Here is a 20,692-nt window from a genome sequence, read left to right on the forward strand (position 1 = left end):
TATGAGAGTCTTAAGCTCAGCATCTTTAAGATGGGTGGACCGGGGAGAAAGTTTTAGGAGTTGAGGTCCACGGATCTTAAAAATTTGCTGAGGTTGAGAAATGCTGGTTTATGAGACACTTTGGGAAAAGGCTGACTCCAGCGAGCGAGATTTGCCAACATTTCAGAAAAAAAACACATTGTGGAGCAGAGTCCAATCACGATGGTTTTTCTGGATCCTCCTCGCTCTGTTAGAAAGGCATTCAACAGGAAACAGAATAAGAACAGGGAATAGGAAGTTTGGGGGATTTTTTTTTTCTTAAAAGAACTGCCAAGGTTTCTTTTTTGTGGGAAGACAGTACCCAATGAGCTGAATACCTGAGATAACAGGTATTTTAATTGCATAATGGGGAAATCTTCTGCCTATCCCGCCCCCCAAACCAAACAGAGACATTTGGTTAAGGCATGTTAAGAGGATTCAGCATCCGTCTAGACAGCGTTAAAACGCAGACGAGATAAAGAGATGCTGAAACTCTCCCTAAGACGGAGGTGATGACAAGGGAGAGGTCAAAGGCAGAGAACTCCCAGACGGAACCGTATCAATAGACAAAACAATCAAAAAAGGGTTTTGCTTTCTTTTTTTTTAAAGCAGCAATTTAAATGCTGATGGATTCGCCTGCCCCGAGAAATGAGGGCTCCAAATACAAGGGGAGGGATCAGCATTTCAACAGGAGGCCAGGATGAAATACGTTGTGGGTGAGAACTTTTCCCAAAACAAAGTTAGAAAGTTTGGCTTGCCTAAGTAGATTAGAGGCAAAGTGGTCTTATGGCAGCACATTTCATAATTCAAAATTTTGCAGGGTAGAAAGCAAGGCTAAAAAGGAAGGTGTTTTTCTTTTTGTCTACCCCACTGAACAGATTCAGACATAGAGTCAGCGTCGGTTTCTTTAAGGAGGGTTCTTATTTTGGTGCTTTCTGAGCTTGGTTGTTTTCTTGTAGGCGTTTCATTGCCCAACCAGGCTACATTATCAGTGCTAGATGGGAATGAGGTTTGCTTCGGTTTATATAAAAAGGTAAAGGTTCCCCTCGCACACCTGTGCTAGTCGTTCCCGACTCTAGGGGGCGGTGCTCATCTCTGTTTCAAAGCCAAAGAGCCAGTGCTTTCCGAAGACGTCTCTGTGGTCATGTGGCCGGCATGACTCAACGCCAAAGGCGCACAGAACACTGTTAACTTCCCACCAAAGGTGGTGCCTATTTTTCTACTTGCATTTTTACTTGCTTTCAAACTGCTAGATTGGCAGAAGCTGGGACAAATAACGGGAGCTCACTCCGTTACGCAGCGCTAGGGATTTGAACCGCCCAACTGCCGACCTTTCTGACCGACAAGCTCAGTGTCTTAGCCACTGAGCCACCGCGCCCACCTATATAAAGCATCTCTGTAAGGGTCCACCAAGAACAACCACAAGGAATAAGCAGGACTTTCATCAACACTGATAGGACAAGCCAATAGTATAGAAAGAGAGCGCGACATCCCCCACTCGCCCTCCTCCCAAAAAAATCTTAAAAGCTTTTAGGATTCTGGCCCTTACCTTGCCACTCCACCATAATCTAAGCCTTCCTCTCCCCGAAATTTCACCATCAGCCTCTTCTTCAGATCTTTCGGCCTCATCTTCATTATCTGACGGTAAGATTCCTATGCACACAAAGAGAAGCACTTAAAAAAAAAAACACCAGTGTTTTACCAAAAGCAACTTTACCTCTCACACCTCTTTCCTACCCAATATTAGAGAAAAATGGGGAACCTTTCGGCTGTTTCTTGTCTAAACGTGGTTTTGTTCTTGATGCTCAATGCTACTCAAGACTGTTGGAAAAGGGACATGATATAAAAGTGCAGTTTTATGAGCCGAATGGATGTTTCAAAGTGCACTGCAGTTACTGCCCTGATCTACTGGAAAGGCAGATCATAAATAAAAGAAAACATCAAGTAACGGGTAAGCTTTGACTTATGATCACAGGTAAAGGGAAAGGTTTCCCTCGCACATATGTGCTAGTCGTTCCCGACTCTAGGGGGCGGTGCTCATCTCTGTTTCAAAGCCGAAGAGTCAGCCCTGTCCGAAGACGTCTCCGTGGTCATGTGGCCGGCATGACTCAACACCAAAGGCGCACAGAACGCTGTTCCCTTCCCACCAAAGTTGGTTCCTATTTTCCTACTTGCATATTTTTACGTGATTTCGAACTGCTAGGTTGGCAGAATGCACGACCACAACTGGGATGCAAATTTCTGTTGCTAAACAAGAGCAGGTGTTAAGTTTGTGGCAAGCCAATTTTATCACTTTCTTTTGACACAGCTGTTAAGCGAATCATTGCGGTTGTTAATTGAAGCACATGGTCATTAAGCTAACCCGCTCCCTCCCCCAGTGGTTTTGCTTATCGAACGTCGGTTGGGAAAGTCGGCTGCCACATGACCCCCGGAATGCTTCAACCGTGGTGAAGACGCACTGGTTGCCAAGGGTTAAAATTTCGATCGTAAGATGGTGGGGATGCCGCAGCAGTTGTATCTGCAGAGGCCAATGGTGGGATTTAGCCGGTTCGCACCACTTCGGGAGAACTGGTTGTTCAACTTTCTGAGCAGTTTGGTGAGCTGGTTGTTGGAAGAAATGATTAGGGCAGAGAACCGGTTGTTAAATTATTTGAACCCCAACACTGGCAGAGGCCAGTCTTAAGTCCATTTATTTTTCAGTGCCGTTGCAATATCAAACAGCCGCTAAACGAACGGTGGTAAGTTGAGGGCTACCTGTCTCAGGTTCACTGGTTCCTAGCTGGTGCCCAAATGGCATCTGGGCCTGGCAGGACCAATCTGCGTTTTACACAGGCAGGCAGATAGACGGAATCCAGATCCCCTTCGCCCAGGTTCCTGTTTACATACCTCGAATATTTCTTCCCTCGATACTTCGATGCGGCAGTGTCCCGCTTGGGGCTGCTGGAGGGAGAGTTCGTGCCGGAGGAACTTGAGCTTCTGCACCAAATCCCGCTCGTATCTCTGAGCGGGCAGCTCCTCGCTGTCTTCCAACGAGCCCTCGTTTGGGGCTTGCAAAGGCTGGTTGGATTCTTTTAGTTGGCATTGGTGACTTCGGTGGGGAAGAAAAGGGAGAGAAGGCATGAGTTCGAAAAGCAGCAGCAGCAGAAAAAGGAAGAGCGAGGCAACGCGAGCGGGCCTGTTTATTTACTTAAAGGCTGCGTACGGCCATCCCTCTAAAAAACACAAGGTAGTAGCTCACAACAATGAAAGGCTTGGCCTTTCATAGGGGAAAGCTGTACCACCTGTTAGAGCAGGCCTCGTATCTCCCCCCCCCCCCCGCTCATACCTTTTAAAAGGTAATTAATTTCTTCTGGAATAAGACTGACTTAAGACAGCAGCGTCCAACATGGGAACAACTTGTCGTGAAAAAACTTTCGACGTATTTTAACCTTCATTTCTGCCCTCCCCAGCCCCCAGGAGCTCTCTGAAAGCCTCCTACAAGCTATGCATGGCCATTTTGGTGAAGAGGGGCGGGGTTTCGGGAGGCAAAAAAATGCTGTATTCAGTGTATAAGACACACCCAGATTTTCAGCCTTTTTTTGACAGAAAAAGGTGCGTCTTGTACTCCGAAAAATACGGTAATCTTGCCCTGACCCTCAGCCTCAAAAACCAAAGCCGCAACTGAAAGGTGACCTACTTCATTATGTGATGCAGTCTTGGGTCTGTGAATTGGGTGGTTCGGTTATTATGATCTACAAAATATATTCTTCCTGATACTGTACTTCTAACCTCCCAGCCTGGAGGCAGAGGTCCAAGTTCATCACAATTCACACTGTTAAGGTCTCTGCAAAAAAGAAGAAGAAAAAAATGGAAGAGGGACTAGATTTAACTCAATGCCAGCATTATTTTAAATGATTTGAACGTGTCTACAGAAAAGAGAGGCCATATCAATCTCCAAATCTAAGGATCCTGTAGTTTCACGTCCCACAAACATCTATACGAGGGGTGTCAAACTCAAGGCCCAGGGGCTGGATCCGGCCCGCGGGGGTGCTTAGATCTGGCCCGTGAGACCTCCCTGGAAACAGCGAAGTGCCTCTGCCAGCCAAAAGGTGTGGAAGCTCGGTTTTCGGCTGTGATGGCCTCCTGCAACCCTCTGCCAGTGAAAACAGAGCTCAGGTCGCCACAGGTGCCTCCAACATGAGTGACGTCGAGCCAGCCATGCCCACCTCTCCCCCCCCCCCCCCAAATCAAACACAACCCTGATACGGCCCTCCATGAAATCGAGTTTGATACCCTGGATCTAAATGAACTCAAAAGCAGTGACTGCACCTACCTTGGTATCCTGGGATCGTGCCAGGTGCTAACCCCAGTTTGTGTATGCAAAAAGTAAACTTGTCCCTGTACTGTTGTCCTTTGCTCTAAAGAGCAAGAAAAGAAAAGAGGCTAAGAAGAGAAAATGCACAAATCCCTCACAAACCTTTGTGACTAAAGCCGGACTTGGTAAAACTGAGCTAAAGCTGAAAACGGTAGTTTATTTACTTCCCTTACCTCTTGTCATTGTTACGACAGGAGAAAAGGAACATCAAGGAGTTTATTACAATTTCCTCGCTTTTTAATTTTTTTTTTTTAACCACTCATTCAGAAACCCGCTACTCTATGGGAGCAATGTACGGTCTTGTTTGTTTGTCATTCGCATTTTATTGGGCAGCTGTTTTAGGAGCTGCAAAAGATTTGCATGATTCCCTCCCAACTACCTCGAGAATCTGGTTTTAATATTGCTTTGCCAACAAGCCATGCAAGCAGCAGTCCAGCTGCAACAATCTATCTATCTATCTATCTATCTATCTATCTATCTATCTATCTATCTATCTATCTATCTATCTATCTATCATCTATCTATCTATCTATCAATCATCTATCTATCTATCTATGTATGAATCTATGTATCTATGTATCTATCTATCTATCTATCTATCTATCTATCTATCTATCTATCTATCCTCTCTATATATATATCTATCTATCTATCTATCTATCTATCTATCTATCTATCTATCAATCATCTATCTATCTATCTATCTATCTATCTATCTATCTATGTATGAATCTATGTATCTATCTATGTATCTATCTATGTATCTATCATCTATCTATCTATCTATCTATCTATCTATCTATCTATCTATCATCTATCTATCTATCTATCTATCTATCTATGTGTGTATGTATGTATGTATGTATGTATGTATGTATCTATCTATCTATCTATCATCTATCTATCTATCTATCTATCTATCTATCTATCTATCTATCTATCATCTATCTATCTATCTATCTATCTATCATCTATCTATCTATCTATCTTTCCTTCCTTCCCTTCCCTTTCCTTTCCTTTCTTTTCCTTCCCTTCCTTTATATGCCACCTGACTATCTATGCAAAATGACCCTGGGTGGCCATAAAAAATATAGGAACAATTACAAATACAAAAGATAATTGAACCATTTGGTCTTGCCTTGGGATTGCCAGGGTAGGAATGGGCATTGACCCCTACCCAAACTCACCGTAGCCTTCAGGCAGATCCGGTGATGGCGACTGATGACCGTGGGGCCTATTTTGGGGTGTCTGGACATGGCTTCTTACGTCAGGACCCCGCAATCGCTGGACCTGCAGGGTCTGATCCTGGCCAGGGGTATCCGTAAACCTGCAGTTCCCTCCACCGGCAGCTCCTGTGCTGTCCGTATACGGGGCTGGCTCTTCCATGTAGCAGCTCAGGGGCCTCCCAGGTCCCGAGTCTTCATAAACCGTTCTGAGAGGAGGGGAAGCATGTTCAGTGGACAGATTTTCCCACATTCCCTGAAGAAGCTTTGGAATGACTGACTTTAGGGGGATGGGGCCCAGCCTTTCCAAGTAGACCTCCCTCCCAGGAAGCCAAGAACCAAGGAAATTATCTTGAAACACAAAACTCTGCTGATTCACAACCAGGGTGGATAAAAATCGATGATTAAAAAAAAAATGTAAGGTTTTTTCAAAATTTAAATCGATTTTTTAAAAAAAAAATCACCTTTATTTTAATAAAATGCTTTTGGAGTAAAAAAAAATCTATCTAAAGATAGTTTTCTATTTAGGATAGAATGATAATTTAGTTTATTCAGCATGAAATTGAACTTAGTTTCGTAACGTGAGGCTGTATATCTGCAAAATTGGGACTGTCGGTGAGTCAACCGCGGGTCAGAGGAGGAGCCGCTGTGGGACAGAGATGGCAGTGGCTCTTTAGAAATTACGATTTAAATCGAGTTGATTTAAATCAAGCCTTTTTACTAGTGATTTAAATCATGATTGAAATCGTGATTGAAATCAATTTAAATTAAATCCACCCTGTTCACAACTGCAAAATTTGGGGGCGAGGACATGGGTGCCAAAGGCTACATTTGCATTTATCTCTTAAATGACCATACTTCCTTCTGTGACTCACTTAATGAGGATAAAATGCCGAGGGAAAGCGACTTTTCAACCCTTGTTCTTTGCTGCAATTGTCTTTTTGGGTGGTTTTTTTTGGACCCAATAGCTAAATTTAGCTTTTATTCTTAAACTGATAGAAGGGAATGTTTGTAGCTCAGGGTGGAACTAGTGCTGTCTGAGACTGGTGGTTTTCTTTCAGATGTTTCATGACCCAACTTTGGAGCATCATCAGTGCACGATGATGGATGATGTTACCTAATTTGGAACTTTCATTTATGACGATATGAGCGTATGATGAGAACACGACAGAAGCGAAGTAAACATATACACATAGTCTACAAAATTGTAAATAAAATGGGGGTACAGCAGAAGCCTCATAGCTATCCAGGCCATCTCCCTTGGTGTTGCTTCATGCAGATCTTCTAGGGCAGGGGTGTCCAAACTTGGGAACTTTAAGACTTGTGGACTTCAACTTCCAGAATTCCCTAGCCAGCCATGCTGGCTGGGGAATTCTGGGAGTTGAAGTCCACAAGTCTTAAAGTTCCCAAGTTTGGACACCCCTGTTCTAGGGGACCAGAGAACGCGCATCGTGGGACAATCTCACGCAATATGTTTAATAGTTTGCATATCTGCGCCTCAATCATCACAAGGGGTGATGCAGGGCAGGACACTTAATTCTATTCAATTTCGACCAGATAAAGTGAGGTAGTTTGGAAATGAAAGTACTGCAAGAAGACACCCAAGTCTCACAGAGCACCGAGGACCCCACAAATTGATCGGAAGGCAGGATACCTACCCTTCATTCTCCAAGAGCCCCCTGCAGTCTACCACAGACCCTCCTGTGCCTATCCTATCTCGTGTCTGCAAGCTGACTGGAATGAGAAAAAGAGAAACAAAAAGTGAAAAAGTTTCAGTACGGAAATAGAAGACAGCAACGAAAACACAAAAACATTTCTGGGAAGTGGTTTAATTTGACATGGCAAGCATTTGTAGACTTTTTTTTTAAATAGACTCTCAAGTATTTGGCCATGAACGACATACAGAGTTCCTTCCTACGAAGGCAGATCTGAGTACTTTGCTGGGATAACTTAAGAGGCAGTACATTTTTGTATTCTAATAATTCAATCAATCTTTAATGACAAAAAGGGAAAAAGAAGAATATAGTAAGCCTTCTTTTCCTAGGGCCTCCTTAAAATTTCAGGAATTAAGGCCACTAGCAATTAAAAACAATTAACAAAGCAGCCACTGCCCAATAATGTAGACTGCAGTCCGAAAAATACTTTGGCTAAAACGCAAAGCCTTCCATATTAACATGCAATTGAAAATTCTTTTCCCTCCATAAGTGCAAAAGGAGAGCAAGTTTGTCACACTAGGGGGCAGTCTAAAAAGGAAGACTTTTTTTTACCACCTCAGTCACACTCAGAGGCATACTTCAATAAAGGTATTCTGCTTGTTAATCCGGAGTTGAACACCCCAGCTACATTTTAATTATCATGTTCAAGATATTCCTTCTCACCAACTATCTGGCCTCGGACTGCATCGGTGTCTGTGGGATTTAGTTTGCATAGATCCAAACGCTGGTCTGAAACGAACAAGGGGGAGGCAAAACATTCAGCCAAGAATATATACAATTGGGAATCAGTGTTTAGAACAGGGACCCAAAATATGGCCCAACCCAGCCCAGAAAACATTTGGCAATAAAGACATGCTTACATCCCGTATCTTTTAGCCTGCTGATGGCATTAGAAAGAAGTCGGACGCATCCCAGGAAGCCAGCTCCCTGTTTTTTGTGGATTTTCTTATGGTTCCAGACACTGATGGTGATAGAATCTGATTTTCCAACGTATCTAGAATAATCAGTCGGAGGAGGAGATTTAACTGAGGTTCATTGTCTGCTATGGTACAACTTCCCCATTTGTGAACCCATTTGAATCATGCTTTGCTTAAGACTATGCCTTTATCAAAAGAAGAAAAACATGCAACTCATCACTAGATTACTGTAATTTGCACAGCATGTTAAATAGATAACACACAAACATTTGTTAATTGCAGACAACCTTATTATAAACTACAAAAGTGCAGAGCTCAATTAGACCGTGGAAAAGGCTGCTTTTTCTTAAAACTGGAGAGTCGTTTTTGCACAAGAGACACCTTCGGTTCCTAACAGCGGAGGAATTAGGCAAGGGTTTCTAGGAAAAATGATACAGGCTTCCATTTCTGGAATCCAGAAGTCAGATAAGACACGATGTTTTTCAACGGAGGGGCTTTGCAAAAGTACATGAAGACATAGTCACTTGGGCACACCTAAAATAAGTGCCTGAGAGTCTAGCCGATATCTCAATTCCCAAGCCCCAAAATTAAGTCTTGCAAATTACGACACAACAGCATTCTCTAACAAAACATACTAATAATGATCCCCGGGGGAGTGGGCATTGCTTCAATATTACTTCAGACCAGCACTGCTGGTGTGAAGCATTTTAGATGACCAGTTGTGTAAGAGCGGAGATAGAGAAGGAATTGTCATTTTATGGATTATTTGGGAACTGCTTTCTTAAATCTATTCGGTAACCGACTTGTACTCCCTGAGTTATTTCTCTCTTGTTGTAAAGTTACCTTAGGCTCTGTCTCCTAGGTACAGGACAAGGTTGTGAACACTTCATGTAAATAAAGATAAACGATCACGTCTTGATTGTGGCATAGAAATGTAATCAGTAAATCAGTAAAAAAAAACTTATGTAAGAAAAATAAATAAAACTGCTTGCGGAAGGGTCAACTTACAAATCATAATGTTGGTTCCATTTGGGATCTAAGGTGCTCTTCACGGTGTCGGTGGAATGACACTGACCAGACCCGTCCACCACAATCTTTGCAAAGGGGTCAGGGAGCCCTGCAAAGGATGAAAGCAATCCGGTCACCACAAAGACCAAAGAAGCTAGCAGAGGACTACCGAACCACAATGTTTAACAACTGCTCTCTTCGTAGTTGTGAGAAGAAACGTTATAAACAGTTGCTGGGAGCACAGAGCATTTTCTCTCTTAGTAAAGTTTATTTTGCTATGGAAAGGGTAGAGCATGGAGTGGACCTCTTTTAGTGGCGTCCTGGCTTAAGGTCTCTATTTCAATTTTTAACCCCCACCTCCCCAAAGACCCCAAACCTAGGGCAACATTGGAGCCAGTCAACTTTTGCTATGCTGTACATGCCTTGGGTGACCCTTGATTTAAAAGCTGAATGCCCCTGGAAGAGAACATAGGTGTCCCGTGAAGCTCCATCGCTAACTAATTCCACGGTGTGCTATTTTTAAAGTCCCCCGAAGTTCCGAAAAATGCATCTAAGCCTTTGGGGGGGGGGGGTTTCTAAAGTACAATCTCCGGCGTGTCACACCAGGCCTGTCCAGGAAAAGAACCCGCACGTCTCTTAATGTAACGGTGATTCCCCGGTTAATTCACTGTGACTTGATCCTGCCAGCTCTCCCGAGAGGAGATATTTACCGCGGCTTACAGCGGCTCACCCAATTTAGAAAGAAGAGAGTGAGCATGAGCAGAAGTGTATTTGCTGGCAGCCGCCACCAGAGTTGAGACCTGCCTATAAAGCAGCTCGCAGCAAAAAAGATCACGCTCTCTGCTTCGTGGTCTGGTGAGTAGAGGTTTCAGGCAGTTATGCTTCCGACTCTCAAAAAACTTTCCTTAAATACTCTCAGCAGAAACACACAAGATCAGTAGACATACTAACATCAGTAGACTAGCTTCCATACGCGCAAGGGATGTGGTGGGGAGGTATGAAAAAGTCTATTTTCAGTTACTTACTGAAGAAATCTTTCTTTGCAAGATTCTTGGCACAAAGCACTGCGAGAAAAAAGAAAAAGGTTAGCAGATTCCACTCATATTTCAGCATAAACAGCTCAAGCTGGGAAAAGATTTCTCTTACACACCCCAGGGCACAATGTATAAAAAGCTCAGAGACGCAAACAACTGGATTAATAAATAGCAGTGCTACGTTTTGATTATTTTCATGAATTGCATAGCATACATTTCCCCAAACCTGGGCCTTTTTTTTTTTTTTGCCTTCTAATTCATTTACCTGGAGAAACCATGGAAAGTTTGTTTAATGTTGTGCTAGGAAGTCGTTTCTAAAATTGGTCGTTTCTAGGATTTTGAGAATTCAGACAAGGTTTGGCTTGTGTGATCAAACTGAAGCCTTGTTGAGGTTCAAGCATTTCCCAGCCAGCTTTGTGGTTTCTTACTAGAGTTTTTAAAAAGTTGTTCTTCCAACAAAAGGGCTGGACACTTAGTTTTATCACAGAGATACTATTCTTAACAAAAATGTTTTGGGTCGCTAAAAGAAACCAATGATAACATTACAGATGGGAGCAGAAGCAGCAGCCTGAAAAATTCAACCAGTTGCCTTTAAACAAAAATATTGTGAAATGCTGAAATTATGAGATTGATTGAAAAGCATTCATGTGGAACAATTCTCAGGGCACAATTTCTTTTATTCATAATTCTACTGCAAGTACTGTTTCAGAAGTAACCATGTCGCACACCTCTAACTTCAACTTCTGAACGGACTCTCTATAAAAGTACTTTTCCTTATGGGCAATGAACGTATCGACAGCCTTAAAACACACACATTTGCTGCTGCAGGTGCTCAATATAAAGGTAGTCCTCGACTTACAACAATTCATTTAGTGATCGTTCAAAGTTACAACAGCACTGAAAAAAAGTGACATGACCGTTTTTCACCCTTACGACTGTTGCAGCATCAGCGATCAAAATTCAGTGATCACGTGATCAAAATTCCGATGCCTGGCAACTGGTTCGGATTTATGACAGCTGCGCTGGCCTAGGGCCATGTGTGACTTTGTGACGAGCAAAATCAACGGGAAATCCAGATTCACTTAACCACCATGTTACTCACTTAAGAAAAAAAATATGATTCGCTTAACAAATCTGGCAAGAGACGTCTGTGACCACTGTGGCAAACTCAATGAATGTTTCACTTAGCAACGTACGTTTTTTGGGCACAACTGTGGCCCTACAGGTCAGTTACCTGTACTACAATACCCTTCTTTCTGCAATGTACTTTTTAAACAGTTTCTGGCTAGAATTTAATGACAAATATCTTTGACTTCCAGCATCCACTCATGATAGGGAGTTCAGAGGGCTGTTGCTTGTGCATGCATGAGCAAGCACATCAATAGAAACATAAAGAAGACTTTGAAAGCGAAGACCAAAGGTTTGTTTAATCAGAAAATCCATTCTAGTCCTGCTCTGTCAAATACACCCACTAGCTGCCAACATCTGGCCTTTAAACGTGAACCCTGAACACGAAGGTTCATTTATGTAGCAAAGTCAATACGAAGGGCCAAAACAAGCCACCTTCTCCCCATTACAGGAGTGTGACAATAGGGTTTTAAGCTTCATCCGAATCATCCAAAGTGCTTTCTCCATTTTTAATTTAAGGAGAGCATTCATTCCTTGACATCTGCAGTCACACGAAGAAAGGAAAAGACAGGTTGTGCAATGAAAACTATGCCATGTGTTTGAAGGAGAGTTTTAGACAAATGAATGTGTAGCTGAAAGGAATGGTGTCCTTCCTGCTGCACATTAGCTTTCCTTTAATTCCGCCTTTTTTCTTTTTTTCTTTTTTTTCTTCTTCTTTCAACTGAGTTTACTTTTGCTATCAGGGTTCAGTTGGGAGGACAAAACGAAATCTGACAGGCTTAAGACTGTGGGCCGCATCCAACCCATTGAAATGTAACAGAAATTAAAAGTTCTGCATTTGGATAGCAAAAAAGCCCCAAGAGATGGTGCTTGGCTTTGTGGGGGTGCATGAGAGAGAATATTAGCATATAATATGATAATATAATATGAGAGAATATTAGCATATAATATAATATAAGCATATTAGAGACGCGGTGGCTCAGTGGCAAAGACGCTGAGCTTGTCGATCAGAAAGGTCAGCAGTTCAACAGTTCGAATGCCTAGCGCCGCGTAACGAAGTGACCTCCCGTTACTTGTCCCAGCTTCTGCCAACCTAGCAGTTCGAAAGCATGTAAAAAATGCAAGTAGAAAAATAGGAACCACCTTTGGTGGGAAGGGAACATCGCTCCATGCGCCTTTGGCATTGAGTCATGCCGGCCACATGACCACGGAGACGTCTTCGGACAGTGCTGGCTCTTTGGCTTTGAAACGGAGATGAACACCGCCCCCTAGAGTCGGGAACGATTAGCACATATGTGTGAGTGGAACCTTTACCTTTTATATGAGAGAAGGATAGAGGTGTCTAAGCTAGTCGCAAACTGAACAACACTGCCAGCAGTGGGATGCGATCACAAAACAAGTGAAAGCCATCTAAAGCTGCTCTAACGGAGTAGCTCCCTTCTGTACTACGGGGATAGGTCATGCGACTGGAGAATGGTGTCCCGGGTCTGGATGAAACATTTTAAGAAATGAGTGAGACCACTTGAAGATGGATGAATGCGCAGGATAGCAAAAGAGGTAGAAACGAAACGTTACAAAAAACAGTTGGAAGAGCTGGCTATATTTAGCCTGGAGAAGAGAAGATTAAGGGCTGACAGAATAGCAGTGAGGAGATGATCCATTCACCTTCGCTGGAGGCCTTTAGTAGAGGATCATTAGCTACTCCTTAGTGGTGCTGCCGTCACAATATTCCTTGTGGGGGGCAGGGGGGGGGCTGGATGAAATCCAAGGCCATTTTCAATTCTATGATTCTCCGGTAGCTGATCAGACTACAGAAAGCTAAATCATGAATTGGGAATTGATTATCCTAATATTTTCAATTACACACGATCAGGCTAGAACTTTAAACGGAAGGATCTAATGCCACCATACAGCTAGCCTTCGACTTGCAACCACATGTGAGCCCGGAATTTTTGTTGCTAAGTGAGAAATCTTGTTAAGTGAGTTCTGCCCCATTTTCTAAGTGAATCACTGCAGTGTTTAAATTAGTGACCTGGTTGTTAATGGCTTCCCCATTGACTTTGCAGAAGGCCGCAAAAGGGGATTGCATGACTGCCGGACACTGTGACCTTTATAAATATGAGTCAGTTGCCAAGCCTTTGAATTTCAATCACATGACAACAGGGATGCTGTACTGGTAATAAGTGTGAAAAATGGCTGTAAGTCTTTTTTTAAGTGCCGTTGCAATTTTGAATGGTCACTAAACAAACTGTTGTAAGTCAAGGACTACCCATATCTAGTTTAGCCTCTCAAGTGGGAAAAAAAACAGTACTGTATCCTAGTTACCAGATCACATTAAAATAGTCCAGAGCTGGATTTTTTCATCGCTAAAGAATCTGCAATCTCGCTTTTTCACCCCCTCTTCATTCGGTTTTACAGAAATAACACATCTTTGGCAGAAACACCTAAACATAGGAACATTAATTTGACTACTTCATGAGATCTGATTGTGGTTCAGTCAAAACAGAACTGTTATTTCTTTTATTCGTGTCTTATCAACTGCAAGCCAAGAATGGACCAACAGATACTTCATTTCCTCAAGATAGAATTTGATTCCTTACAAAAGCAACCGCCAACTGAGTGCCCTCGACATAACTCATACTTCAATTCCCAGAATTCCCAATCAACATGGATTTTACCTATAAGCTTTGTAGATTGTGAGAACTCCTGGGGAAGGGCTCCTTGACAATAATTGGGTGTGCAGTGGGGACATGTTATAAAGCCATAGGCTCGTTTTATGAAGCAGAATCTGTTTGGATTAATGGTTTCCGTGTAATACTTGCTTACTTACTGAATTCCTAAATTCCCACAGCAAAATCAGAATTTGCTCTACGCTCAGAGCAGCCCAAAACACTGTGGGTTTTCACTACTGGGTGCATTCACACCATTCACAAGGTCTGCTTTTATCATAGTATAAGCTGGCTGAGAACCATTGCAGGTTAGAGAGCTAGAGATGAAAAGAAAAAAAAGGGGGGAAAAACCAGTCAAGTAACACTTAACTCAGGTTGCAAAAATTCAATCTCATTCTTCCAGGGAAAGAATTTTTTTTTGATCTTTGCAGTAATGGAAGAAAAGCAAAAAGAGAGCCTGCCGTAAGCCAAGATCAACAGCTGAGTAGAAAGATGCAAGGTCAGGATGCAGACAAAACCCTGGAGGTGGCTCTGATTTGGTGGAAAGTTTGGAAATAAAGACTTCCATTACCTCTAGTGTTGGTCAGCTCCCTGGCAGCCTGCCTGTGCAAAGAACAGGGGTTGGACAAGAAGACTTCCAAGATCCCTTCCGACCCTATTATTTCATCTTTTATGAACTCTGAAGTGCCACAAGGAATTAGAAAAAAAGAATGTCGGAATGGCAACCAACATCAGCAAGTGATATGAATGACTTGTCAGCCACAACTGATCAGGATGGTCTTTGCTTCTAAGCAAATCACAAGTTTCATTCCATACTTTAAACGTTGAAATAAACCATCCTCACAATTGAATTCTAAGGCTCAACAAGACCTACAGGAACATCAGAAACAAATAGCTCAACAGAAAATGCAGGTATTTTCTTCTTGCAACAAAAGTAAACATGGACATCATTAGCAGAGCTAGAATGATCAAACCAGGTTATCACCCCAAAAGCAGGTCTAAGTAAACAATCTCTTATGTATGCCAAAAAAAATATCTTGTTATCAAAGAACTTTGGTTGGTAATAGAGGGATGGAAGAAGGAAAGAAGGCTGAATAAAACAATGTATTCAGGATATTATTCCTCCCATTCATTAATGCAGCCCATTAGACTCATAGATGACAACTTCTATTACAATTAATCAACACCCATCTTGGGGAGGGAAGTAGTTTTTTCAGGAGACTAAAAGGATCATTGCCAATGGTGGTTGATGTACATTGGATTGACATCAGAACGTATTACCAATTTCTGTCCCGCTCTGGCCTTAAATTTAATGTTTTGTACCTCTGTAACTATCTGAAATGCTAACATTTTCTGTAATAAACTTAAGGGAGTATTAATCCTCCTGAATAGTACCAAGGACTTTATCCTGTCGTACATGCTACAGACACCACTGCAATTCCTGAGTTGGATAAGTGGGCTTGTAGGAACCTGTCTTAAGGCCACCTGAGAATTTGCTTCTATTTCCACAAAATACCGAGCTAAGTCGTTCAAAAAAACAAACTACAGTAACATATAATCTGATAATTCAACAGCAGCATGTTACAATGTTCTAATGTCCATTGGAGAGATGACAATATATCACTTTTGTGCATTAAAATAGTATCAACTGTGTAGTGCTGTATAAGATCTATTTATACGAAGTTTAAAGCAATTCCGCTAGCTGTTAAAGAATAGCAGATCCTCCCTACTCATCTATTAAGAAGCTAGAATTCCTCAGGATTTATTCACACCTTCTTAGCCACTTAAATTCAGGTCTGATAGTCTAACAGCACTCACATCCAAAAATTTAAAATAACTCATCACGCTTAGCATTACCCATACAAGACAGAATTTCCATTCAACAGAGTTGGAACCTAATTATATATCAAGTGCTTTATTAAAGTAACAGATTAAAGACTCAATGGAAAGATAGTCAAAAGAGGAAAAAAAGAAGCCTCACTAGCAGACATTTCAGGGTTGACTTTGATCATCTGTACATTCTATCATCTGAAGACTTTACCACCTCCCCAGCCTCCCCCCCCCCAACAAAAATCCTTGCAGCATTTCTGCACTGCATTTCAAGAAATACTTATTTTTAGTTTTCCCTATGACTTTCCCTGCTTAATTCCACTTAAAGCTATCTCAGTGCACCAAAGTTCCCTTGATGGCTTTCAGATCTGCATAATATGCAATTCCCCAAACTCAAAAATCATCAGTGACCTATTTAGGAGGGAAACTCTTTTCTAGTAATTCTATACCCAACGGAAGGCTGTGTTCTTACAATTATTTATTTCCTGTTTTCCAAACTGGTGACGTAATTCGAACAACTGTACATTATTAATTAAAGTGTGATATAATATACCACCAATAAATACAATTAAAATCTATAATGACCACTGACCTCTCCTGCTTAAAAAAAAAAAACCCAACACCTAAGTGCATTTAATTGGAAGAAATTATGACAAACAGGAACAACTTCATCCTACTTTAAATCTCCAAGAATGTTAAATCAGATTTAAGTTTTAGCTGAAATTTGATAAAAGGTTTATGACCGGTCCTTGCACTTAAAACCATTGTAGTATCCACACTTGTGTGATTTGGGTGCTTGGCAACTGGCATGTATTTACCATGTTTCCAACCTCCTGGGATCACACGATTGTCATTTGTGACATTACAGGCAGTCCTGGGTGGCCGTGTCCTGGGGCTATGTGATCCCCATTTGCTACCTTCTGACAAGCTACGTACATGGGAAAGCCAGATTCACTTAACAACCGAGTTACTAAATAATCAACGGCACTGCTTCACTTAACAACTATGGCAAGAATGATCGTCATATGGGGCAAAACTAACTTAACAAATGTGTCACTTAACAACTGAAATTGTGGTCGTAAGTCGAGGACTACCTGTATGTTGGTTCCTTCCTCTCTTTTTCCCCCTACCTAAATCATTAACAAATCAACAAAAGCAGAAAGGAAATGCGGGTGCTGAATCCAAAAGTGAATTCAGGCTTCTAATGTTTCTTTCTGATTTCCAGAGAGAAGGGAAGACAAGTTGAAGCTGAACCTCTAGGGCTCTAAGTCAGGGGCCTCCAACCTTGGCAACTTTAAGCCTGGTGGACGTCAACTCCCAGCAAAGCTGGCTGGGGAATTCTGGGAGTTGAAGTCCGCCAGGCTTCAAGTTGCCAAGGTTGGAGGCCCCTGCTCTAAGTCACCCTTGTTGGTTACTCATTTTCTTCGACCGCCTGAGAGCAAGCCTCTCTGTTATTCAATAAGCCATGTCACCTGAAGGAAGAGCTGTAGAATTTTTTTTTTTAAAAAAGCAGTTTTAAAATGCTTGCTGCTTGCATAATTCAAACGTTGTCCACGTATGATATGTATGTTCTTCCTCCCACTTGCAAGCGTAACTCAGATTCCAAGTTTCATTTCAGTTGCCAAAAATGTTTTGCATACTTAATACTTAATAGTTCATTGAAAGTTCTGGTTCAGGGCAGCGCTGTACAATCCCCCATAAGGGATAGACGAAATGAAGAATCGGGATGTATCAGCCAAGGTCAAAGATACAGACATTTGGGTCACGTTTGAAACCCAAGCACTTCCCCAAGCTTTAGTTTCATCGACACATCTCCAATGTTGGTTAACACTTGAGAATGGAAACTCGCTGCTTAAGAACCTGCTCTTGAACAAAACTTGAGTGGAAAGAATGTGTAAATCCAGACTGATTGTGCAGTCAGCCAAAACCAAATGATTTTTTAAAAACTAAGTACTGTAAGCTTAGGATCAGATCTTGAATAGAAGACAACCACAAAATGTCAGGACTTCAAGCCAGACTGCAAAGATACACACAGGCATATCCATCCAAAGGAATGCAACAGCAAACTACTTTCGTACTGTTGCCAAGGAAAGCTCTTGCAATTTTTCTTTCTTTTTGAGGCAGGAGAGTGTGATTATATTGTGGCCCTCAGAAAGCATCCAAATCTCTGCAAATTATCTAGTCAAATGGATAACTGACATTGGATAGTCTCCTCTCCTTTCAAAAGGACTCTTAGAAAGCCACAGTTAAAAATGATGAAAAGTTTCTTATTTTTATAATACTGTTCAATTTATTCATATAAAATCAATCCACTTATTCATATTCATATAAACATTTATACCTTCCCATTCTACATGCGCCTTTACAGGAGTACTGAAGAGAGGACATCAACCCTCTCCATACATTTGAATCCCAATTATAGGGCTTTTTTTTCCTGTTTTCAATCAGCAAAAACTCATTTCCGGATAAATCAGTTGATAAGAAAACTAATTTCCACATGTACCAAAACATCTACTCTAGGCGAAATACTGATTGTTGGTTCCATATTTTGGCAGATCACTTTCTATTCACCCAACGCTCTTGGTAAGTAAAGATATTCGCACCTTCGGTCGGTCATGCTGACAGAGCGGTTGAAGCCAGAAGGCTGGGCTACAGGAAAACTGTTGGTAGGGCACATTCAGAAGAGAGAGTGGAGGATATTGCCAGATTTGAATGAACCTGTTCTAGCATAATTTATACCCACTTGTGATAGAAACATTCAGGAAATGTGGCCTTTAGCATCTTCTATTGTGACTGAAGAGCCTTGCGAATCATTATGTTAAACTGTCTTTAAAACAAAAAAAAAGCGAATCATCATGTTAAACTGTCTTTAAAACAAAACAAAAAAAAGCAATTCCTGGCAGTTGATTTATGTGGATTCAAAGATAATAGGTACAGTTCCTTTAAACCCTTGGAGATCAATGGGTGAAACAAGACCCTCAAAATAATGTGCAGGCCCTTGACTGCCCTGGTGTTTCCATACCTATTATCATAACTTGGGAAATGGAATTATTAATTATTTTGAGAGTTTATAAGTATCTCTCTCTCTCTCTCTCTCTCTCTCTCTCTCTCTCTCTCTCTCTCTCTCTCTCTCTCTCTCTTGTGTGTGTGTGTGTGTGAGAGAGAGAGAGAGAGAGAGAGAGAGAGAGAGAGAGGGAGAGAGGGAGGGAGGGAGGGAGGGAGGGAGGGAGGGAGGGAGACAGACAGAGACATAGTTCTTAACCAATTTTGTGTTTTAACTTAATTTGGTACTCTTTATCTATGCCTCTAAACATTTGCATCGTTAACAAAACTGCACAGAATGTAAGGTAGCCATAACAATGCATGCCATTATGAAGGAGGGTCTTTTTCTAACTAAAGCTGTATCAGCCTATGTAATGCACTTTTGTTCCTCAAATATGACAGCGTTACTCCAAATCTGAATCTATACTCTGTTTGTATGGAGTAGATCAGCACTAACAAACACTGAGATAACAAAAGAAAGTGTAATGTAAACTTACTGTCTAACCACTGATGAAGAAAGCAGTTTGTATTCAGAACATCTAACATGACAAAATAGCCAAGACCTAGTGTGATAAATTTACTTGTTCTGAATTATCCCAGTAATATTTATCCTTTCTTTTCTTTTCTTTTCTTTTTCTCTTTTGCTCACAACCAAATTGCATGTTTAGGGCACTTAAACATTTTAATAGTGATATAACTCTACAGTACTGTGGAAACCAGCTTTGTCACTATACGCAAACAATGTGATGGTCCTAGTTGCAACAGATATATTTCTATTCCATGGGTCAAGGTGAACTATACAACTAAAGTTTATATTGCACAGCTAAAGATGGTAAAGATGGTGGCATTCTAACACAACATCGTGTAATAAAGCAGCCTTGTCTGGTTTTAATTGTGTGGAATATGGAGTGTTTGTAAAAAGTCCATGCAGACTCATAAACAAACACCTAGACAGACATCCTGGAACAGCAGGGAAATTGTAGACAGTGGCATCCTAGAGGAATGAAAACCAAAATGTACATGTCATCCAACCGTTTTTCAAAGTTCACTGTTAATAAGATAATTAGCAATGCCCATCTACAAATCAGTTGGGCATAAGAAATCCTTGCACCGACGGGCTAATTAAAACACTAAGAGATGGGGGGAGGGGGAATTCCTGAAATACAACATAGTCCATTATTCTAAACCACCTTTCTCCAGCCTGGTGCCTTCCAGACGAGTCAGACCTCAAGCTTTCACAATTGCTATGGAAGAGCAAGGTGACTGGAGACAATTAAAATACATGAGAGGGTAATCTAGAAAAACTGTCTGAATTAAAATGGCAGGAAGAAACTGATTAACGCCTGAAGTTAAGTCCATTGCTCATTTAAATATTGCACTTTAGGAAGGAGCAACCTATCCTTCTGACAGCTGTCATGATTCTGTTGCCCCAATTTTGCAAAGTGCAGGCAGTCTTCAACTTATGACCACAATTCAGCCCAAAATGTAGGTTGCTAAGTGAGAAATTTGTTAAGTGGGTTTTGCCTCATTTTATGACTTTTCTTGCCACGTTTGCTAAGTGAATTGCTGCAGTTGCTGAATTAGTAACACTGCTGTTCAGTGAATCTGGTTTTCTCGCGGACTTCGCTTGTCAGAAGGTCGCAAAAGGGGGATCGCATGACCCTGGGGCATGGCAATCGTTAGAAATATGAACCAGTTGTCATTCAAATGTAAATCATATGACCATGGGATGCTGAAATGATCCTAAGCATGAA

The 20,692-nt window shown here is 41.6% G+C and overlaps 1 protein-coding gene across 2 annotated transcripts in view; it reads right to left on the reverse strand.

Annotated features, from left to right (window-relative positions):
- The window catches only part of SMURF1 (SMAD specific E3 ubiquitin protein ligase 1), a 41,139-nt gene that overhangs the window by 11,655 nt on the left and 8,792 nt on the right, over positions 1-20,692 (reverse strand). For both annotated transcript variants that reach the window (XM_081965777.1, XM_081965776.1), the window contains exons 2-11: positions 10,261-10,299; positions 9,236-9,344; positions 8,171-8,304; positions 7,974-8,039; positions 7,254-7,329; positions 5,560-5,804; positions 4,331-4,415; positions 3,695-3,841; positions 2,905-3,106; positions 1,568-1,671 (exon numbers count right to left, since the gene is read on the reverse strand). In XM_081965777.1, coding sequence (XP_081821903.1) covers positions 1,568-1,671; positions 2,905-3,106; positions 3,695-3,841; positions 4,331-4,415; positions 5,560-5,804; positions 7,254-7,329; positions 7,974-8,039; positions 8,171-8,304; positions 9,236-9,344; positions 10,261-10,299 — 1,207 coding nt within the window. The remainder of the gene's footprint in view (positions 1-1,567; positions 1,672-2,904; positions 3,107-3,694; positions 3,842-4,330; positions 4,416-5,559; positions 5,805-7,253; positions 7,330-7,973; positions 8,040-8,170; positions 8,305-9,235; positions 9,345-10,260; positions 10,300-20,692) is intronic.

Source organism: Natrix helvetica, assembly GCF_964273705.1.
Source record: "Natrix helvetica genome assembly, chromosome: 13".
Lineage (NCBI taxonomy): Eukaryota > Metazoa > Chordata > Lepidosauria > Squamata > Natricidae > Natrix > Natrix helvetica.